We start from the raw sequence: 16,609 nt of genomic DNA on the forward strand, positions 1-16,609 counted from the left end.
TTTAGTTATTAGAATGCAATGCCACAAAATCTTAAATAAACTGGTTTGCTTTAAATTAGGACACTTCTCAAGCACTCTTCATTTTAAATTACACTTCCTTGAGTGTGGGTTTTTTTATTATTATTTCATACTGGCTACCAAATATATTAGAAATTATATTCAGTTGTGGCTCTACTGTTCCTCCAGTGTGGCTTAGGCTTTACCCCATGTTAACATACTTTGAACTCAGAACTGCATGTCTACAACTTCTCTACATTGCTGTGTGCAAGGGAATTAACAAATTGTTTAATTTTATTACCCTAACCACAAAGTCTCACTACAAAACAGACAATAAAATAATCAACCCAATTTAGGTACAAAGTCTATAAAATTTTTTCTGATATTTTTTCAGTAATAGCATTATGACTTTCCCCCTCATCACATCTCCACAAAACTGAAATGTAAACAAGTATATTCACATAAACAACCAAGAAGAATATATAGGCACACACTTATACATGTACTTAATCTACTATACTTCTAGATGGATAATACCATCTTTTTGATCACTGCTGATACTGGTATATACATTTTAAGCATATGCAGACTGCTATAGGCATTCTTTAGTCATACATACTAGATTTGGCGATATCCTACCATGAAGAATAACATAGCTTTACTGGGTTCACATGTCTATCTCAGAAAATAAAAAAACCCAAGAACAGTTATCCAGTACTGTAACCTCTGAAAAACTAAAACATGCACTTAGCCACACTAATTAATTAATTCTATATCAAAAAATACACCACCATGTACCTACCAATTACAATTGGATTAGAAAACTCATTATTTATCAAAATCTGTACACTTGGACATATATTAATTTATTTCATTGTTTATGGGCAAATGAAAATACAATGAAGTCAGTGTCTGACTTCATAAAATTTTAGATCAAGGCCAACAAGTGGAGAACAGTGAAATATCCATGGTTTATAAAATACATTTCAAATTGAATAGTTCTTTTTCTTTTTCCCTTTTTTTTTAATCCTGAATAGTTTTAGATAGAAAGAAAAACAGAACCTTACCTAAGATTTATATTACCATTTTTTGATTTTTCTAATAGTAGGAAAATTACTAGGGATTAAATAAATATGCAGCATTTTCCCCTTCTACGTAAATGGACTCTGAATTTAAACGAGATGTTGTAAAAGTATTGTATAAAATAAAGAGTGAAGAAAAGGAAAGTAATGCTCATCTTTTCTAAATAATAAAGAATGGACTTGACATTTGTTGTTATTTTGAAACAGTCTATATAATGTTTCTGGGGAAAAGAGAATTTTCTAGAGTGGTGTTTTAAATCCTATTTTCTTTTCCTAATGTTGTACATATTACATTCTGGGAAATGTCCTAAGTAGTTTTTGAACCAAAAATGGAAGATAAAGAGAATACATGTCCTTTATGGTCTTTTATCTAGAATAAAATGTATGGAATTTAATTCAATTACCTTCTCCCCAGCCCTCTACTGGTACCTTTTTTTTTTTCAATATTTTAACTGCTTTTGCAGTGTAGATTTTAAATCATGTAAAGAAAAGAAAGTGCTGGTTTTATGAATGGCATTATGTTCCATTATTTTGTATACCTGCATTTTAAAAACTTTAAAATAAAATTATTAGAGGGTTATCTGTTTAATATATTTATTTATATTTTTGGACTGACCTTTCAAAAGTCTACTTAGTATCACTTGCTAGTGAGATTATGTGTGTGAATGTTGTGTTTGCCCCTACCATTTTCCATATGCTCTGCCTCACCAACACTGCCATCCGGCGTAGTCCTTTCGTAGTTGTCCTCTGGGAGTGGAAGGGCACCCAGTCTTGGCCCTGATGAACTCTTACTGCTTGGTGTTTCTGACTCCTCCAGACCGCTGTCATAGCAACTCTGCAATGACCCTTGATGTGGGTCCTGAGGCTGACTCACAACAGAAAACGTCACTCTACGAAATGGCTGTAAGAGAAAAGATTCTGAATGTCACTGGAAAGTTCAGTCTTTGAACAACTGATTCTCAAAACATGACTTAAGCAAACTAATATTTTAACATTTACCAGTTAAACAATTTTGTCTACATTAAAGCAAACAACAAGTACAGTTCTTAAATAAAAGGCCACTGGATAGAGTATCCATGGAATTTTACTGTGATATATGGTCTAGAACCTTCACACAGTTTATCGTAGCTTCCTTTCAAATGATTACATGAGCTAAGAAAGCTGGTTTAAATATTTATAAATTCTGTACAGTTTCTCTTTCAATCAATAAATTGAACAGAATATCAGACTGCATAAAGGTGTTTGACAAGTATGCGCATATGTATGTGTAAGACTGTGTGGGTGGGTAAAATTGCTCACCTGTAAACCATATTGTGGATATTACAAACATAGCAGCACACCCATAAGACTTCTATAAAATCACTCCCTTTGGTTGTGAAAGCTAGCTTACATGAAAAAGGGCGAGGGGGGAAAAAAATTAGGGGAAAAACCCCATCTCTTAGGTCCTTTGCCATAAAAGTCAGTGCCTGGAGACAGGGTGTGTTGCCAGCTGACTTAATAAAGCCTTTAAAGTACTGCGAGCACAGCTGACACCACACGTTTCCACCGGGACTGTACAAACATAGATTGTTAGAGATTTGTATTCATTCAAAATGACAGATATTACTGTTGCTCTGGAAGCCTACATGCTGAACCCTGGCACCAGTGAGCATCCCAGGAAGTGGGAGAGTCAATCCTTCACATTTCAGAGGACACTGAGGACAGGCGGGATTTTCAGTAAGAAGCTAGGGGATTCTCCTACAATTTGAACTACATTCAAACAGCAATGATACATTTAAAATAATTTATGATACATTTGAAATGACTTACTGTTCACAAGGCTACAGAAAAATGTCCAATGTTTTAAAACACACCTTCTGAAACAAACACCACTAGATACAGTTTATAAGACACACTGCAGACTTTGAGATAGAGTTGCTGAATCCTGCCTTTCAATTCAGATATGTTTCAAGCCCTATGTTAGAAAGAGACACGGGCATACATCACCCTCATTGGCATCTCTACTCACTGTAGGATGGAACTGTATATGCAGGCAAGAAGGGAGAATAGAGCAACTACAACCACTTACGCAAGCCCTGAAGACCAGAAGTCCACATCAGGTTTGCAAGTAGAGGAGTTGGTGTAGTTTCAGTTAGAATTTTTACAATTCTTTTGAGGATACAAAGTTCTGAAGATATAAAGATATTCAGTGCTGATGACAAAGAGGTCGGAGTACAAATACAATGCCAAGTCTTCCTGGCACAAGTAGTTCAAAATTTTATAAAGATGACTATTGCTAGAAATACTTTACTGTTAACTGCTTGATGGACCAAAACTTCATGAAATGAGATGCTGTAATCTGTAACTATGCATCAATTACCATTTAGTTCTGGACCAATGATGCAAACTGTGAATCTCCCAGATTTGAATTTACTTAGACCATCCCACAGGCTATTTCTGATTATCATACTATCTCTCAAGAAATGAATTAGCTTCTGGAGATACTGTGACAAGCTGAGAAAATGTGCAAATTGAGTAAGCCATTCCCATAGTTGGCCACAAACTGCTGTTTCCCTGTTATCAAACTTCACATAGGAAACTAACATCTACATATGAGAGGCCCTATCAACCTGATATCCATATGATAACCTGACAACTCTCAGACATCCATGGACCCGCAGGCCATATTTCAGCAAACACTTTTTAGAAAGATCCTGAGGACCTTGGTCAAAACCAGCATGGCTTCATGAGAAGAAAGTCCTGCTTCTCACATCTGATTTCCTTTTATGACAAGGTAACCCATGTAGGTGATCAAGGCTAGTTGATGTAATACTTTTGGATTTCAGTAAAGCTTTTGAGACTGTCTCTCACAGGATCTTTCTGGACAAAATATCCAGCACACAACTGGATAAACATTTCATGTGGCGGATGAGCAGTTGGCTTACAGGTCAAGCACAGAGGATAATGGTCTACAGCTTCCTCATGAGGGGAAGAGGAGTGGTAGATATTGATCTCTTCTCTAGCAACCAGTGTCAGGAGCCAAAGGAATGGCCTGAAGTTGTTTCAGGAAGTTTAGGTTAGATATTAGAAAAAGGTTCTTCATCCAGAGGGTGGCTGGGCATTGGAACAGGCTCCCCAGGGAAATGGTCACAGCACCAAGCCTGACAGAGTTCAAGAAGCATTTAGACAATGCTCTCAAACACTTGGACAATGCTCTCAAGCACTTGGTGTCACTATTGGGGATGGTCCTGTGCAGGGTTTGATAATCCTTTTGGGTCCCTTCCAACTCAGAATATTCTCTGACCTTTTGATGGCAGCAAGGTAGAAAAACTAATGCCCTATAACCCAGAGCTAAGCACAATGGAATCTACCCTTAAAAGATCATAACCCTGATCCTTATTCAGTTTTCATCTCAGAAAAGTAGCAGCTCTGACAGTGGATAACTGCAGAGCATGGAACTTAGAAATAGAGAACCTGCAGGATTCAAGGGTGGGATGCAAAGCTTATTGTTCATATTTGCCACACACTATACATTGGTCCTACTTGCAAAATCTACTAAAGACCACTTTGGTATAATTTCTTTAGCATTTTTTTTGTTAGAGATTTAACTTGAAAAGACAAATACTGCCATCCTTTCCCTAAAGATTTTTTTTGAAATTTTACTCAATGATCATGATGATTCAACTCTACCTAGTTTTCTGGATATAATCACCTGCCTGGCATCACTTCATGGAAAAGACATGGTGTACCATTGTTAAAGAAACTTCCCTGTCTGACCATCCAGGAGCCACTGTGGCAGTCACATTTGCACCACCTGAGCTGGGACCAAGGCCCCTTCACAGCTAAACATCCCACACTCAAAGTCAGACCAGATTTCCTTGTTTCATCTCTATTTCATAAACAAGATATTTTCTTTTCCCCTCATCCACAGAACAAAAATCACTGCAATGCCAAAGACTTATGCTTCCTGCTACCTCTAATAACTGATTCCTATTAACTTAATCTATGGTACAGTGTTTATCTCAGGCTGTATTAAATAATTCACCCCTATCAAACCTACAAATCAAAATTACATTATATTTTCAGTTCACAACAAACTCTAATTCTGAAGCTTGACAGTCAGGATAGAGTTTGGATAGACGTGGTGAAAAGCAATCTATCCATACAGCTCCATGAGGTTTAATCGTGACACTTTTTCACTATTATAAGAGATATTTCCTTTTATATCCTAAAATTTCCAGTTTGGTGTTATATTTCCTGTTACTTCACATTGGTCATGGATTATATTCTATAGTGGTTTCTGTATATCAATTGCTATCAGCAATGTAAATACTGTCTGTTCAAATCCTGATGCATTTGGACTATAATGGTGAGTTGGAACAGTGAATCTTTTTTATGTTTAATCATTTTGAGAGCTAAGCTTGCAACCATCAACCCTTTCCCAGTCAGTTGCCTCACAACTGATTCTGGATGAAGTAGATGCACTAAGGTATAAGAAGGAAGAGTTGGCAAATTTCTCTCTTAATTCCTTAGCATTTGGATAAAAATTTTAAGACTTCTAGGCCTTTCTGCTATCACAGTATCTACCTCTCAAAAGCATAATGACTTAAAACATTTTAAAAAACTGCAAAATGCAATCCAAGATGCAACTTAATACGTAGAGAAGCATAAAAAATTTGCTGAGAAAATTAAACTGAGGACCAAGCTAAAGGAGACTTTCAAGTATTTCTATCAGTTCATCCAGCATTAGCTTGGACATTACCCAATCGCCTGGAACATCAGAAACTAAGATTCTTGTTTTTACTAACTCTTAAATCAAATGACTGCCCACTTATAATAATGTGTGATATCTTGGGCTATTTGCTAAGATTTAATTTGGCCTAAAAGCCAGCTCTGGAGATCACCCAGTCCAACACTCCTGCTTAGAGTAGAGTCAGCTAGAGCACTTTGGCCAGGGATGTAATCAGTCAGGTTTTTAGTATCTTCAAGAATGGAGACTCCACAGCCTCTCTGAGCAAGCTGTTCCGCAATTTTGGTACTCTTATAGTAAGAAAGGTTTATCTTATGTTTGAATGGAATTTCTGTGTTTCAGTTTGCACCAAATCACTGCTGATGAGTCAAACATAAATAATTCCTATTAGCTTTAGAAAGTCAATCAACGTCAAGTTGCTTGCAAGACTAATACAATGACACTGAGATGTGCACAGGGCAGATCTGAAAATAGGCAGAAGAGATACATCAATTGATCGCATAAATTCAAAGTGTTCCTTTAGCACTTGAATTTTTATAAAACATGTCATTATCCTTTTCTTTCTATTCATTCTTAATTGCTGGAAGCTTGTTGGAAGACAAACAAAATATTAATGAGGGATTCCTATTCTGCATGAATAGTTTCAACCCACACAACATTTCCCCATTCAAATAATATATTTCTATTGTTCTAAACTTCTGTCATTGTGGTTAATTTAAGAGTGTCAGGAAATTAAATTAAACTGGCATTATTTTTTTCAAGGATAAAACTGAAACACCTGAGATTAGTATTACAGCAGCAGGGTAAAAGAGGAGAAACACACTAAGATATTTTTTCTTTTAAATTTAGCAAAATGTAGTGACAATTTTAATTTTTAACAGGACTTGAATAAAATAAAGAAAATATGCTAATACTACAGCTCTGTAGCAAACATCACCTGTGATGAATTGTGATTGGCTCAGCGATCAGGTAAGAATTCTAGACTTCCCATCATTATTTTAATTTATTTTGGTTTCATTTTTATTAACTTTAGTTGCAGTAGTGATCTCCTGGTCATGAATCAGAAGCATATTTTGTTTCTTCTGTATAAATATGAAATACACATTCATTAATATCTATTTGTTTAAGCCCAAGGCTACATGTTAAGATTTTCTATTCAGGAATAATATTTCATAATGCATTTTACATTATGGGCATCTTACTGTAACATTCAAACATACTTTTTCTCGTTTTCAGTTCAGTGCTTTTCTCAAATATCCTCTCTTTTCTTTTATCCAACCTTACCTTTCTGAATCAAAACAAGAACTTCTGAGAAGACCAAAATTACTCTTATTCACCTAGGTACATTAAGTAGATTCCTAATAATTCTTGTATAAGTAAACAAATAAAAGGCATGTCTTTTATTTCAGTGATTATCATCAGAGAAGAATCAATAAAATGAAGAATATCCCTTTCTCAAATATATAATTCTCTTTTGTGATAGAATACTTCTATCAAAATATAACACACAAGTTCATTTAGAAAAAAATTAAACAAGATCTTACAAGGCTTTAAGGTAAAACCAATATTCTTAGTATTTCACAAGAGTTCTTGTTAGCTATTGAAAGGTGAGCATAAAGCAACCAAGAATAAATGGGAATCTCTATCAGATATGGTAAAAAGAATTGTAGCATACTCTTTTGCCTGCTCCTCAAAATATATTTTTTTTATCTCTTCAGTATCCCATTGTTTGAAAATTGTAAAAACAAAACCTCTGAGGCCCTGAAATGCACTCTTATTATTCTACTGCAAGAAAGAATTGGGCGTTGTACTTCATCTTACCAAGAACAATTACAACATGAATTAAGATTTTTATCGTATTTCTATTTTCTTAAAACAAAAGCTTGTCCTATATCTTTCATGAAGATTAAACACAATGTCAGTGTATCTAATATTTTTTCTGAACTCATTGCATTAGATTCCAGTATTCTACTCTAATTCTTGCTAATAATTTTTATTGAAATCCTCTGAACACTTTGATCAAAATTTATTAAGGCACCATAACATAATTCATTTAGCTAAGTGTCCTGTATCTTGTATTACTCACTACTTACACCTTCACAATGGCTGTCTTTCATGGAAGAGTTTGTTTTGGTTTTCAGCAGACATATTAGGGATATTAATTCACAGAGACTGCTGTGTCTCTCAGCCCCTGTCTCTCAGCATAAGAAATTCTTATCTCTGTGTACTTGCTACGCTGTTTCATTAAATTTTTTCTTTGGCTCAAATTAGATTCTCTGAAAACAAACAAAACACGCATTTCCATTCCACCACTTCAATCACCCAAATATTTGGGTTGAGATCATCAGCAACTTCTCTTGAATCTGGAATATTTTAAAATTTAATGTGTTGAAAATAAAAGAATATAATATTTTACCCTAGTTATCAGGCACTAAAGAGACTTAAAATGGGAGGTATACATTCATAAATCAATTTCAAAAGTCATTTACAAAAAACTGCCCCTTGAGAAATGATGAAACCAGAGAGTCTGTCCACACATATTTTTGAGAGGCTATAGAATGATCATCCTTTAGTTGTCTCAAGATCAAGTGGGTCAAAAAGTGATGTGATAGAAACAATTCATCCAATCAAGCAATCTTCATATAGGTGCATATATCATTTGAGGTTCTGGCACACATTCTATTTCACATAGAGATATATATATATAAATGAATATGTGAAGAAACATAAAAATATTTTACTTCACAAAAGGTACAGACTACAGAAATTAATCTCCTTATCATCCCAAATTTTTGTACTTTGGTATCTTTGGAAGAACTTGAAGCAAATATATTGGACCGTTTGGGATCCAATTCCAAAAAAGGATGTGCTCCAAAAGCTTCCCTAGATAGCTTGAAGTAAAAGGAGCTCAGTTCACAGGATCAAATTGGAGCTAGTCCACAATAAATCTCCACAGAATGCATACAGTATGAAAATCAGTGTCAGAACCCATTGTTTCACCATACAGATCAATACGTCTTGTGACGTTCCATTTGCTTATGTAGACAGAGACAATTTACAAAAATTGCTTTCTCTGTGTTTTTCTGCCTGCACAAAGAGCCGCTTGCATCTGCAAAGGGATCTTTGCCAGGATGCCATTGAAATCACAGATCCTGATAGCTAAAGCATATATGAACCTTTCAAAATAGGAAGCTTTAGTATTAACAAAGCACTGAAGCAAAAATAATGTTTTTTTCTAAGTAACATAAAGTATTCCTGCTGCTAATATTAGATGAAACATTTTAAATAAACTGAAAATAGACTGCAGTGTTCTATATAGAACTTACTAGATTAAAAAGGAAAAAAAAATAACTCTAGAAAAGTTTTGAATTATTAATATATATTATCATCAAATTGGAACTGTTTGAGTCTTAAGTCTCACCTATGTGCTGTCATTGTTAAAAAGGCTAATTATTAATATTATTGAGAATATTTTCTTTTCAGCTATGTTCACAAGAAAAGACTAGCCCAGCATCAACAGGGAGAGTCATTGCTTCAAATCTTAGGAAAATTCACCAATAACTCCTGGAAGAATAGGATCAAATTCTAAATGTATATCAATACTGAAACAAGGCACTTTAAGTCTAACAGGGCAGATCTAAAAATATATTAAATATAGATATACAAATTAATTCATTTTGTAAGTGATCAGGAATAATTATTTTTGCATTGGTCACCAAAATTTTATTGATGATGACATATTTTCCAAAACCTGCATTTGAAATATTTTTAAAATTAGGTAAGAGATTCAACATTTTATACTTTTTTATACATAATATAGTCCTTATAGTTCGTTTACTGTTTATTCATCTAAGTTGTCCAAATTATTCTTTAAACTTAAATGTCTTAAATTTAAAGGCATAGTGATTTTTAAAGAGTCAACAGATTTTCTATAAATTGGACAAAAACATAAACTTGGGCACAAAATCTCAGTCAGCTACACCTCGCTACAAGAAGTGAAAGGACAGAACTACAAAAATGTATCTCACCTAGGAAGATATTTAATAGAAACAAAATATCCTTCACTAAATATTGAGGAATTTAAATTAGGTACATAATTTTAGATCACTCAAGTCAGATGAAACAATCCTGTCTTGTTGAACACTGTAGCTATTCAAGTTTTAATAATAAACATGCCATAGGCTCAAAATACAAGGCCTTGAAAAGGAAAATGATTAATTTTATTCAGAAATTAGATATTTGAAAAAGCACTATAGATTTGATGGGGGAAAAGAAGGAGACTTGAATGAATATAAAAATACAATTTGTCCCTTATTTCATTTTAATCAGGGTTACATGTACTTTCATTGTGACAAATAGATTATTAGAAAAAATATATTTGAATAGGGTAATTAAAGAGGCAACTGACAAAAAGCGAGCTACAGACAAAATAACAGATGAAGTTCATGTCATGAACTATGCTCCAAGTCTATTTATCCACAAAGCCATCTTGTATAATTAAAACTCCTTCAAAAGATATGGGGATATTTGTTTGGTTTTTTTTTTTAACATATACAGGAAAATACTTCAAAAGTACTGTATTACTGTAAAAATAGAATATACATTTTCTTCCACTGTAGTAAAATGTTTGAAGTGCAATGAGTATTTTAAAACAACTAATTAAAAATTGCATTTAGGTGATAATAAACTAACTGTTGCAAAAATATCCAAAATACAAAAAAAGGAATATATATTAAAAAACCAAAAAGTTAACATAATTTAGAAACCCATCGCTGCCTATTTTCTGTTATGGCCATCTGCAACACTGTGCATGTTGCTGTAGGTTAAAAGTTACTCTGTAATTGTTAGTGATGTTATTTGAAGCAAATTGCTTAAAGACATTGAAACGTGACACTATTTACGCTTGACTCAAAATGCTAGTAACTATTTGAGAATATAGTTTTAATACAATAAAGGTGCTTTAAATGTACAGACTTATAAGAAGTACTGAATATTTACCTGTGGAACTGATTACAACCATCAACTTTTTACACAATTATTGAAGTGTACTGTCATAGAAAAACATGTCTCTTTGTGGTTTGATTTGATTTTTTTTTCTTCAAAAGTCTAGTGGTGGAATACTATGAAAACAAAGGTTAACTTGTGTTCTCTAATAAAAATTTTCCTGGCTTCTGTTTGTTGATATATGCTCCAGTCAATTATTATTAAAAGCATGACTTTTGATGGAGGCAATGAGATGACTGTCTGGAAAACAGTATGGACTTTGCTAATTCCTTCAATATAAATACTTTTATTATCCTAGGACTTGATTTCCACATGTACAGTTTCATTTTAATTTTTCCAAGTCAAAAATACTTTCATCTTTCACTTCAGATTTGGACCTGAAGATGAAAGACATCTGTTAATCACTCAAAAGATTTTCATCATACAGTTTAAAAATCATCTAAGAAGTTATGTATCTGAAGAAAAATCAATTTATTATGCATACATAAAATGCTGTAAAATAGAAACAGAAAAGCTTGACATATATTAAAAATATTTAAACTGAAATTATTCATAGGAAAAACTTTATAGATCTTTTTTTCCATAAATAGAGCATTACTATGCATAGGTTTTAGTAGTCAAGCTAGCTGAAATGTTCTCAAACTGGTTAGCAGAAAAAAAAGAACACCTCCTCAACTAAAACCATGGCTACACATTTCAGATTTCATCACCAACTTAACAAAGTTCAAGTGTAAAACATTGGGTGTGACAGCCATCATTATACAAAAACGTGATAGAAAAATCTTTTCTTATTATTGATGAATGCAGTTGTACTTCAGTGATGAGAACCACAGATTGATGCAAACGTTCCCTGTTAAAAAAAGAGATCATTTTCTCTACTTCCTTCCAAGACCTCTTCTGCACAGCCCAACTGTAGCAAATATTTATGAATATTGTTTCAGATAGTTTTTTGTTTGTTTGTGAGAAAGCTGTACTGATTTTTGTTAACAGGAAAATGTATTTGCTAGAGCTCATATTCCCTTAGTGTCTTTAAGACATTCTGAAAACAAGACAACAAAAAGAAAAAGTACTCTATGCTTAATAAATGGCTGTTTTTAATTGCATATCCTACATACATTAAACAGATAGCAAAGGATTTATGACACCTTTTTTTAGGTGATTGATGAAGGATGAATTCAAATTATGCTTCATTAAACCTTGCATTTTCAGTAGCCACTGTACTATCAAGACTGTTGACAAATATATTGTTTGAGACTCAAGGAAGTCCTACGAAGAGTTCACAAACTGGAGTTCATGTTCTTTCATTCGACAGCTGTAGACCACACAGGTAACTTTCAAAGTTTCTAGGAGAGAATAGCCTGATGGATTTCTTGAAAGAAACTACAGGCCCAGAGAAGTGTACTGCGATTGAAAGTAGATTAAAAGTAGAATCGCATCGTCTTTTCAGACAGCCAAATTCCTTCTTATGATGCACTTTCTCAAATATTCATCTAGAAATGTGTTGAACGCTATGCCTATAACTCAAGACAGTCTGATGCTTGTTATCAGTTCCAAAGAAGATTTAAATATTAATATGTTATTCAAAAAAAGACAAGGCAAAATAAATCTTCATCTCTACTACAATTATGAAGTGTCACATAGGGAAGCAATGTTTTTAACTATCCACCTTTTTTTCTCTCCAATAGCAAAGTATGAGATAACCTTAATGCAAAAAATATTTTGGACACAATATAACTCCATTATTTTATTGTACAGTGTCATGCAGAACATAAAATGAAGGGTTGGGGATTAGTAGGTGTCACAGAAAAAGATTAACATTTGGTTAAAGCAAAAATTATAATTCAAATAAAATATCAGATTTGTTCATTATAAAACCTAACTTTTGCAATACTGTCATTCAGGAAGGAACTAGGATCACCTCTTGAAAATATCATGTAATATAAAAATGAATCACATGCTACACAGGGTCAGGCTGGCCTGTGGGGCCTGATGAGCTGCTTGGTTAGCGAGCACTGGGACCCTCATAGGACATGGTCCTTCTTGTGATTCACCAGGGAAACTACAACTCTTAAATTTTCTCTCTGAATATAAGAGAGAGGGAGAGACTGTCTGGCACAGGAATCTGGGCTGAATTCTGAACTTTACAACTCAAATTGAGCTGCCATGTGAAGTCACCAAAGCCAGATCTAAATCGCACTAAAGTGCCCTTGTGCACTTTTAAGTGATTTGCATCTCTATTCATACAACACCACATAGTTGAATGTGTGCAATTTCCACTTTAAATGTTGTGACTTTCAGGATTAATTTCATTATTTATTATTCATTTAATTCATGTGAATGAGTAAGATTAGGGAGGTCAAATCCCTGGCTGATATAAATCAATGTACTCTTGTTGTCTGACTCCAGGCATCTGTTCTTTCCCTAGTTATACCAAGATGTTTTGCTTTTTCAAAACAAAGCAACATAATGGGCAACAATATTGTCATGGCTGAAGACAGTTTTGGATCTTGATTGGATGAAGCATCATGCACTCCATAAAGCCAGCTGGCATTAACAAGAACACTTTCTGGTCAGTGCCCTCTAAAAATGAAAAGTATCAATCTCACAAAGAGCAGAACCCTATTGCAAAGTCCAGAATTAAATGCAGCTCTCCCATTTGGCTGTTTATGTTGCCACTATGCCGTCTGGCCAAAAATTATTTAGCACTGCATCAGCTTTATGTCTGTAACTTTTAAAGCACAAATATTTATATTTGAGTTTTGTCCAAAAATTCTCCTACATAAGTGGTAGAAAAAGATGTTTCTCTTTCCATTTCCAGACAAACAAAGCAAAAAGTCTGGGCAGATGTAAGGGAAAGAAAATTCAAGTACTTGACAGTGAAAAAAAAATTCAATACTTGTGCTACTTCTGGTCAGATTTGAATAAATTGATTATAATTGATTTTATGCTGATGTCTTAATCTTAAATGGCATTGCTTTCTCAGATTGTTCCATATGATTATAGGTTATTGGATCAAAACAGATGTAAAGATGCAGTCTTTGTACAATTGAATATACAGTTTTATTCAGAACTGTGAACACAACAAAGATCAATTAACATTTTGTTTCATGCCTTCAAAGATGAAATTGCACCTTTTTAAAACATTATGTAAAAGGTAACAGAAAATGTACAATTTTCTAATTGTAAAATAATTAAGTGATGTTCATGTAATTACGTTTATCTCAGGACCCTTCAGACAGAAGGAAGTAGAAAGGAAAGGAAAAGCATGTTAGAAAGGCTAGATTTAATTCCTGGCTCGGGAATTTTGCTTTGGCAACGTCTTTCACCCATCTGTAGATTCAAAACAAGGATTACCCTTTACCTTAGTATAATGGTTACCCTAACCTTGTAAGCAGACTTTCTAAGCCCATAGTAGAGATTGTTGGAAGCACAGATGGAAAAAACCGCACAAGCCAACGTAACAGTATTTCAAGTAACTGCAAGCATTTTGGGGGGGTGATCACAACCCTAAAAATCCAGAATATAGAGGATACTACTGATTTTTTATTGGCTATATATCTTGGAAATTGCAACAAAAACATATGTAAATTTCTGGTCAACAATACTAGTATAAATATGCAAATGCATCACTGACATACTCTTTCTAGTACTGCATATCATTATGCAGATTTTCTTTAAATTGTTTCCAAATTATAAGCTTCTGCAAATAAATACAGCAAAAATAACTGAGGGTAAGGGGCACAACACTAGAACATTACAAATACTGACGGTGTCCAAACTTCAAGAATGATTCTGAGGCTACTCTGCCTCAATGGAATTTGTAATAGATATACGTACTTTCAAAATGGCTCAATTTCACTGAACTAGAAAACCAGCTAAAACTACAGTTTCTGTAGATGGAAAATTACATTAATATTTCAAATTCCAATTTTAAGATTAAACGTGAGTCATTGTCCTTTAACTTCATCTCCTAAATATGGCACAACACACATCTGACAACATTGCACAAGTAGAAATTTTCTGACACATATACAAAAATACCTGGTAAGTCACAAGGAAGGAAAATAAAACTGTTGAAAGACTATCCTTTAAAAAATAGTTCTGAAACCCAAGAAAACTGTAAGAGATTTGATTTATTTTGACTTTCTTTTCTATACCATCTTAATGTATACAAGGAGAAATTCTCTTTTTCGGTATGCAAATATCTGTAATCTTTCCTCTATAGATAACAATACTTACAGGTTTTTTGTAAATCAGTATTTCCCTGAAACATTTTAAAGTATGTCTGTTTTTAGGAACATAATTTTTTATAACACTGAGACATTTAATTAAATTAAAGCTGAGCTGCAAGTGGTGTCCTCTGCAAGTGGTTTTGACACCAGAAGTGTCATTTCAGGGCAAATTTAATTCAGGTTTTCTGGATAAAAAATCCCTCTCTACTTAATCTTGGAATCATTCACACAACTTTATTTAAAATATACACATACAACCTTTACAACAAGTCATAAATCTGCACACTCACCCTGGGCATGAGTGTATTTACAGAAAGAATCATTTGGGAGATCCCGTTTTCCACAATCACTGTTCTCATGTTTCTCATCTTCTTTCTTTTATATGAAACCTTCTATGTATGTCTGACATGCTGGTCTTTGGGTAAGCTGATAGGACAGTGATAGAGGTTACAAAACCCATTATCCAGCTGGCACCCAATTTCCTAGTGACAGATAGATGTATCTGTCAGACACAATCTAAGATTAGTTTGTATCTTAATATCAAGGAAAAAATATGAGAAGGCTGAGTTCCTTTAGTTTTTATGTGCTTTTGCTACCTCAGGTCTGTGTAAGTAATCATACAAGCACAGAATGTTTGAGGTTGGTAAAGACCTCTGGAGGTCATCTTGTCCAATCCTCTTGCTCAAACAGGGTCACCTAGAGCCAATTTTCCAGGACCATGTCCAGACAGCTTTCGAATAGCCCCAAGAATAGACTTTACAGTGTCTCAGGGCAGCTTGTGCTAGTGCTCAGTCAACCTCACACTGTTTCCAGATGTTCAGAGAGAACCTCCTACGTTTCAGTTTGTGTACCTCCCCTTCTACTCAGCACTGGTGAGGCCTCACCTGAAGAGCTGGGTCCAGTTCTGGAGTAACATAAAAGTCAAAAATATAAAAAGAAAAAGAGCAGGAAAAGAGTAAAGCAGACTTCTGACTACCCATATACATATTTCTTGCCAAAAAGTGTTTTGTTGATAAAACAGCTCATGGGTTATGTGCATTTTGGACTGAAGTAAGGCTCTTACAAGATTTATCAGAAAATTCTAAGCAATATTAAACATACAACTATACTGACATAAAAAATGCATAATATGAATAAGTTCATATATTTCCTAGAAAGAATGCAATTATATGGATATGTTTTGACTTGAGAAGGTCAGAGTACTTCAAAACAACACACTATTTTAAGTGTATAGCATTATTTATAAATTAATCATTACAGATTACTTCATCAAGGAATAAACACAGGGTGAGAAAAGTAAAGTGATTTCCCCAACTAAAAGGTTCACATTTTTCTCTCTGAAAAATCTGGGTACATTAGACTTATTGCACTTAGGTGCTGTGATACTTATCATAGTGAGGTATGATAAGTATCACAATTAATGGACATATGGAACCTTTCCATATGTGAAGAATGACCTACCATGTAATAAGTCACATAAACACAGAAAAATTCAATTCACTGTGTATGTTGATATGTTTAATGTTGATCTATCTGTAAATCAAGATGCTGGGTTAAAGCTACTG

The 16,609-nt window shown here is 33.9% G+C and overlaps 1 protein-coding gene across 7 annotated transcripts in view; it reads right to left on the minus strand.

Annotated features, from left to right (window-relative positions):
- PCDH7 (protocadherin 7) overlaps positions 1-16,609 on the minus strand; it is a 262,493-nt gene that overhangs the window by 136,674 nt on the left and 109,210 nt on the right. For 3 of the 7 annotated variants that reach the window (XM_071556665.1, XM_071556667.1, XM_071556664.1), the window contains one exon: positions 1,764-1,980. The exons of 1 other annotated variant lie outside the window; for it this stretch is intronic. In XM_071556665.1, the coding sequence (XP_071412766.1) occupies positions 1,764-1,980 (217 nt within the window). The remainder of the gene's footprint in view (positions 1-1,763; positions 1,981-16,609) is intronic. 3 more of the 7 variants (XM_071556669.1, XM_071556666.1, XM_071556670.1) reach the window with 2 other exon arrangements.

Source organism: Pithys albifrons, chromosome 5 (genome assembly GCF_047495875.1).
Source record: "Pithys albifrons albifrons isolate INPA30051 chromosome 5, PitAlb_v1, whole genome shotgun sequence".
NCBI classification, from domain to species: Eukaryota; Metazoa; Chordata; class Aves; order Passeriformes; family Thamnophilidae; genus Pithys; species Pithys albifrons.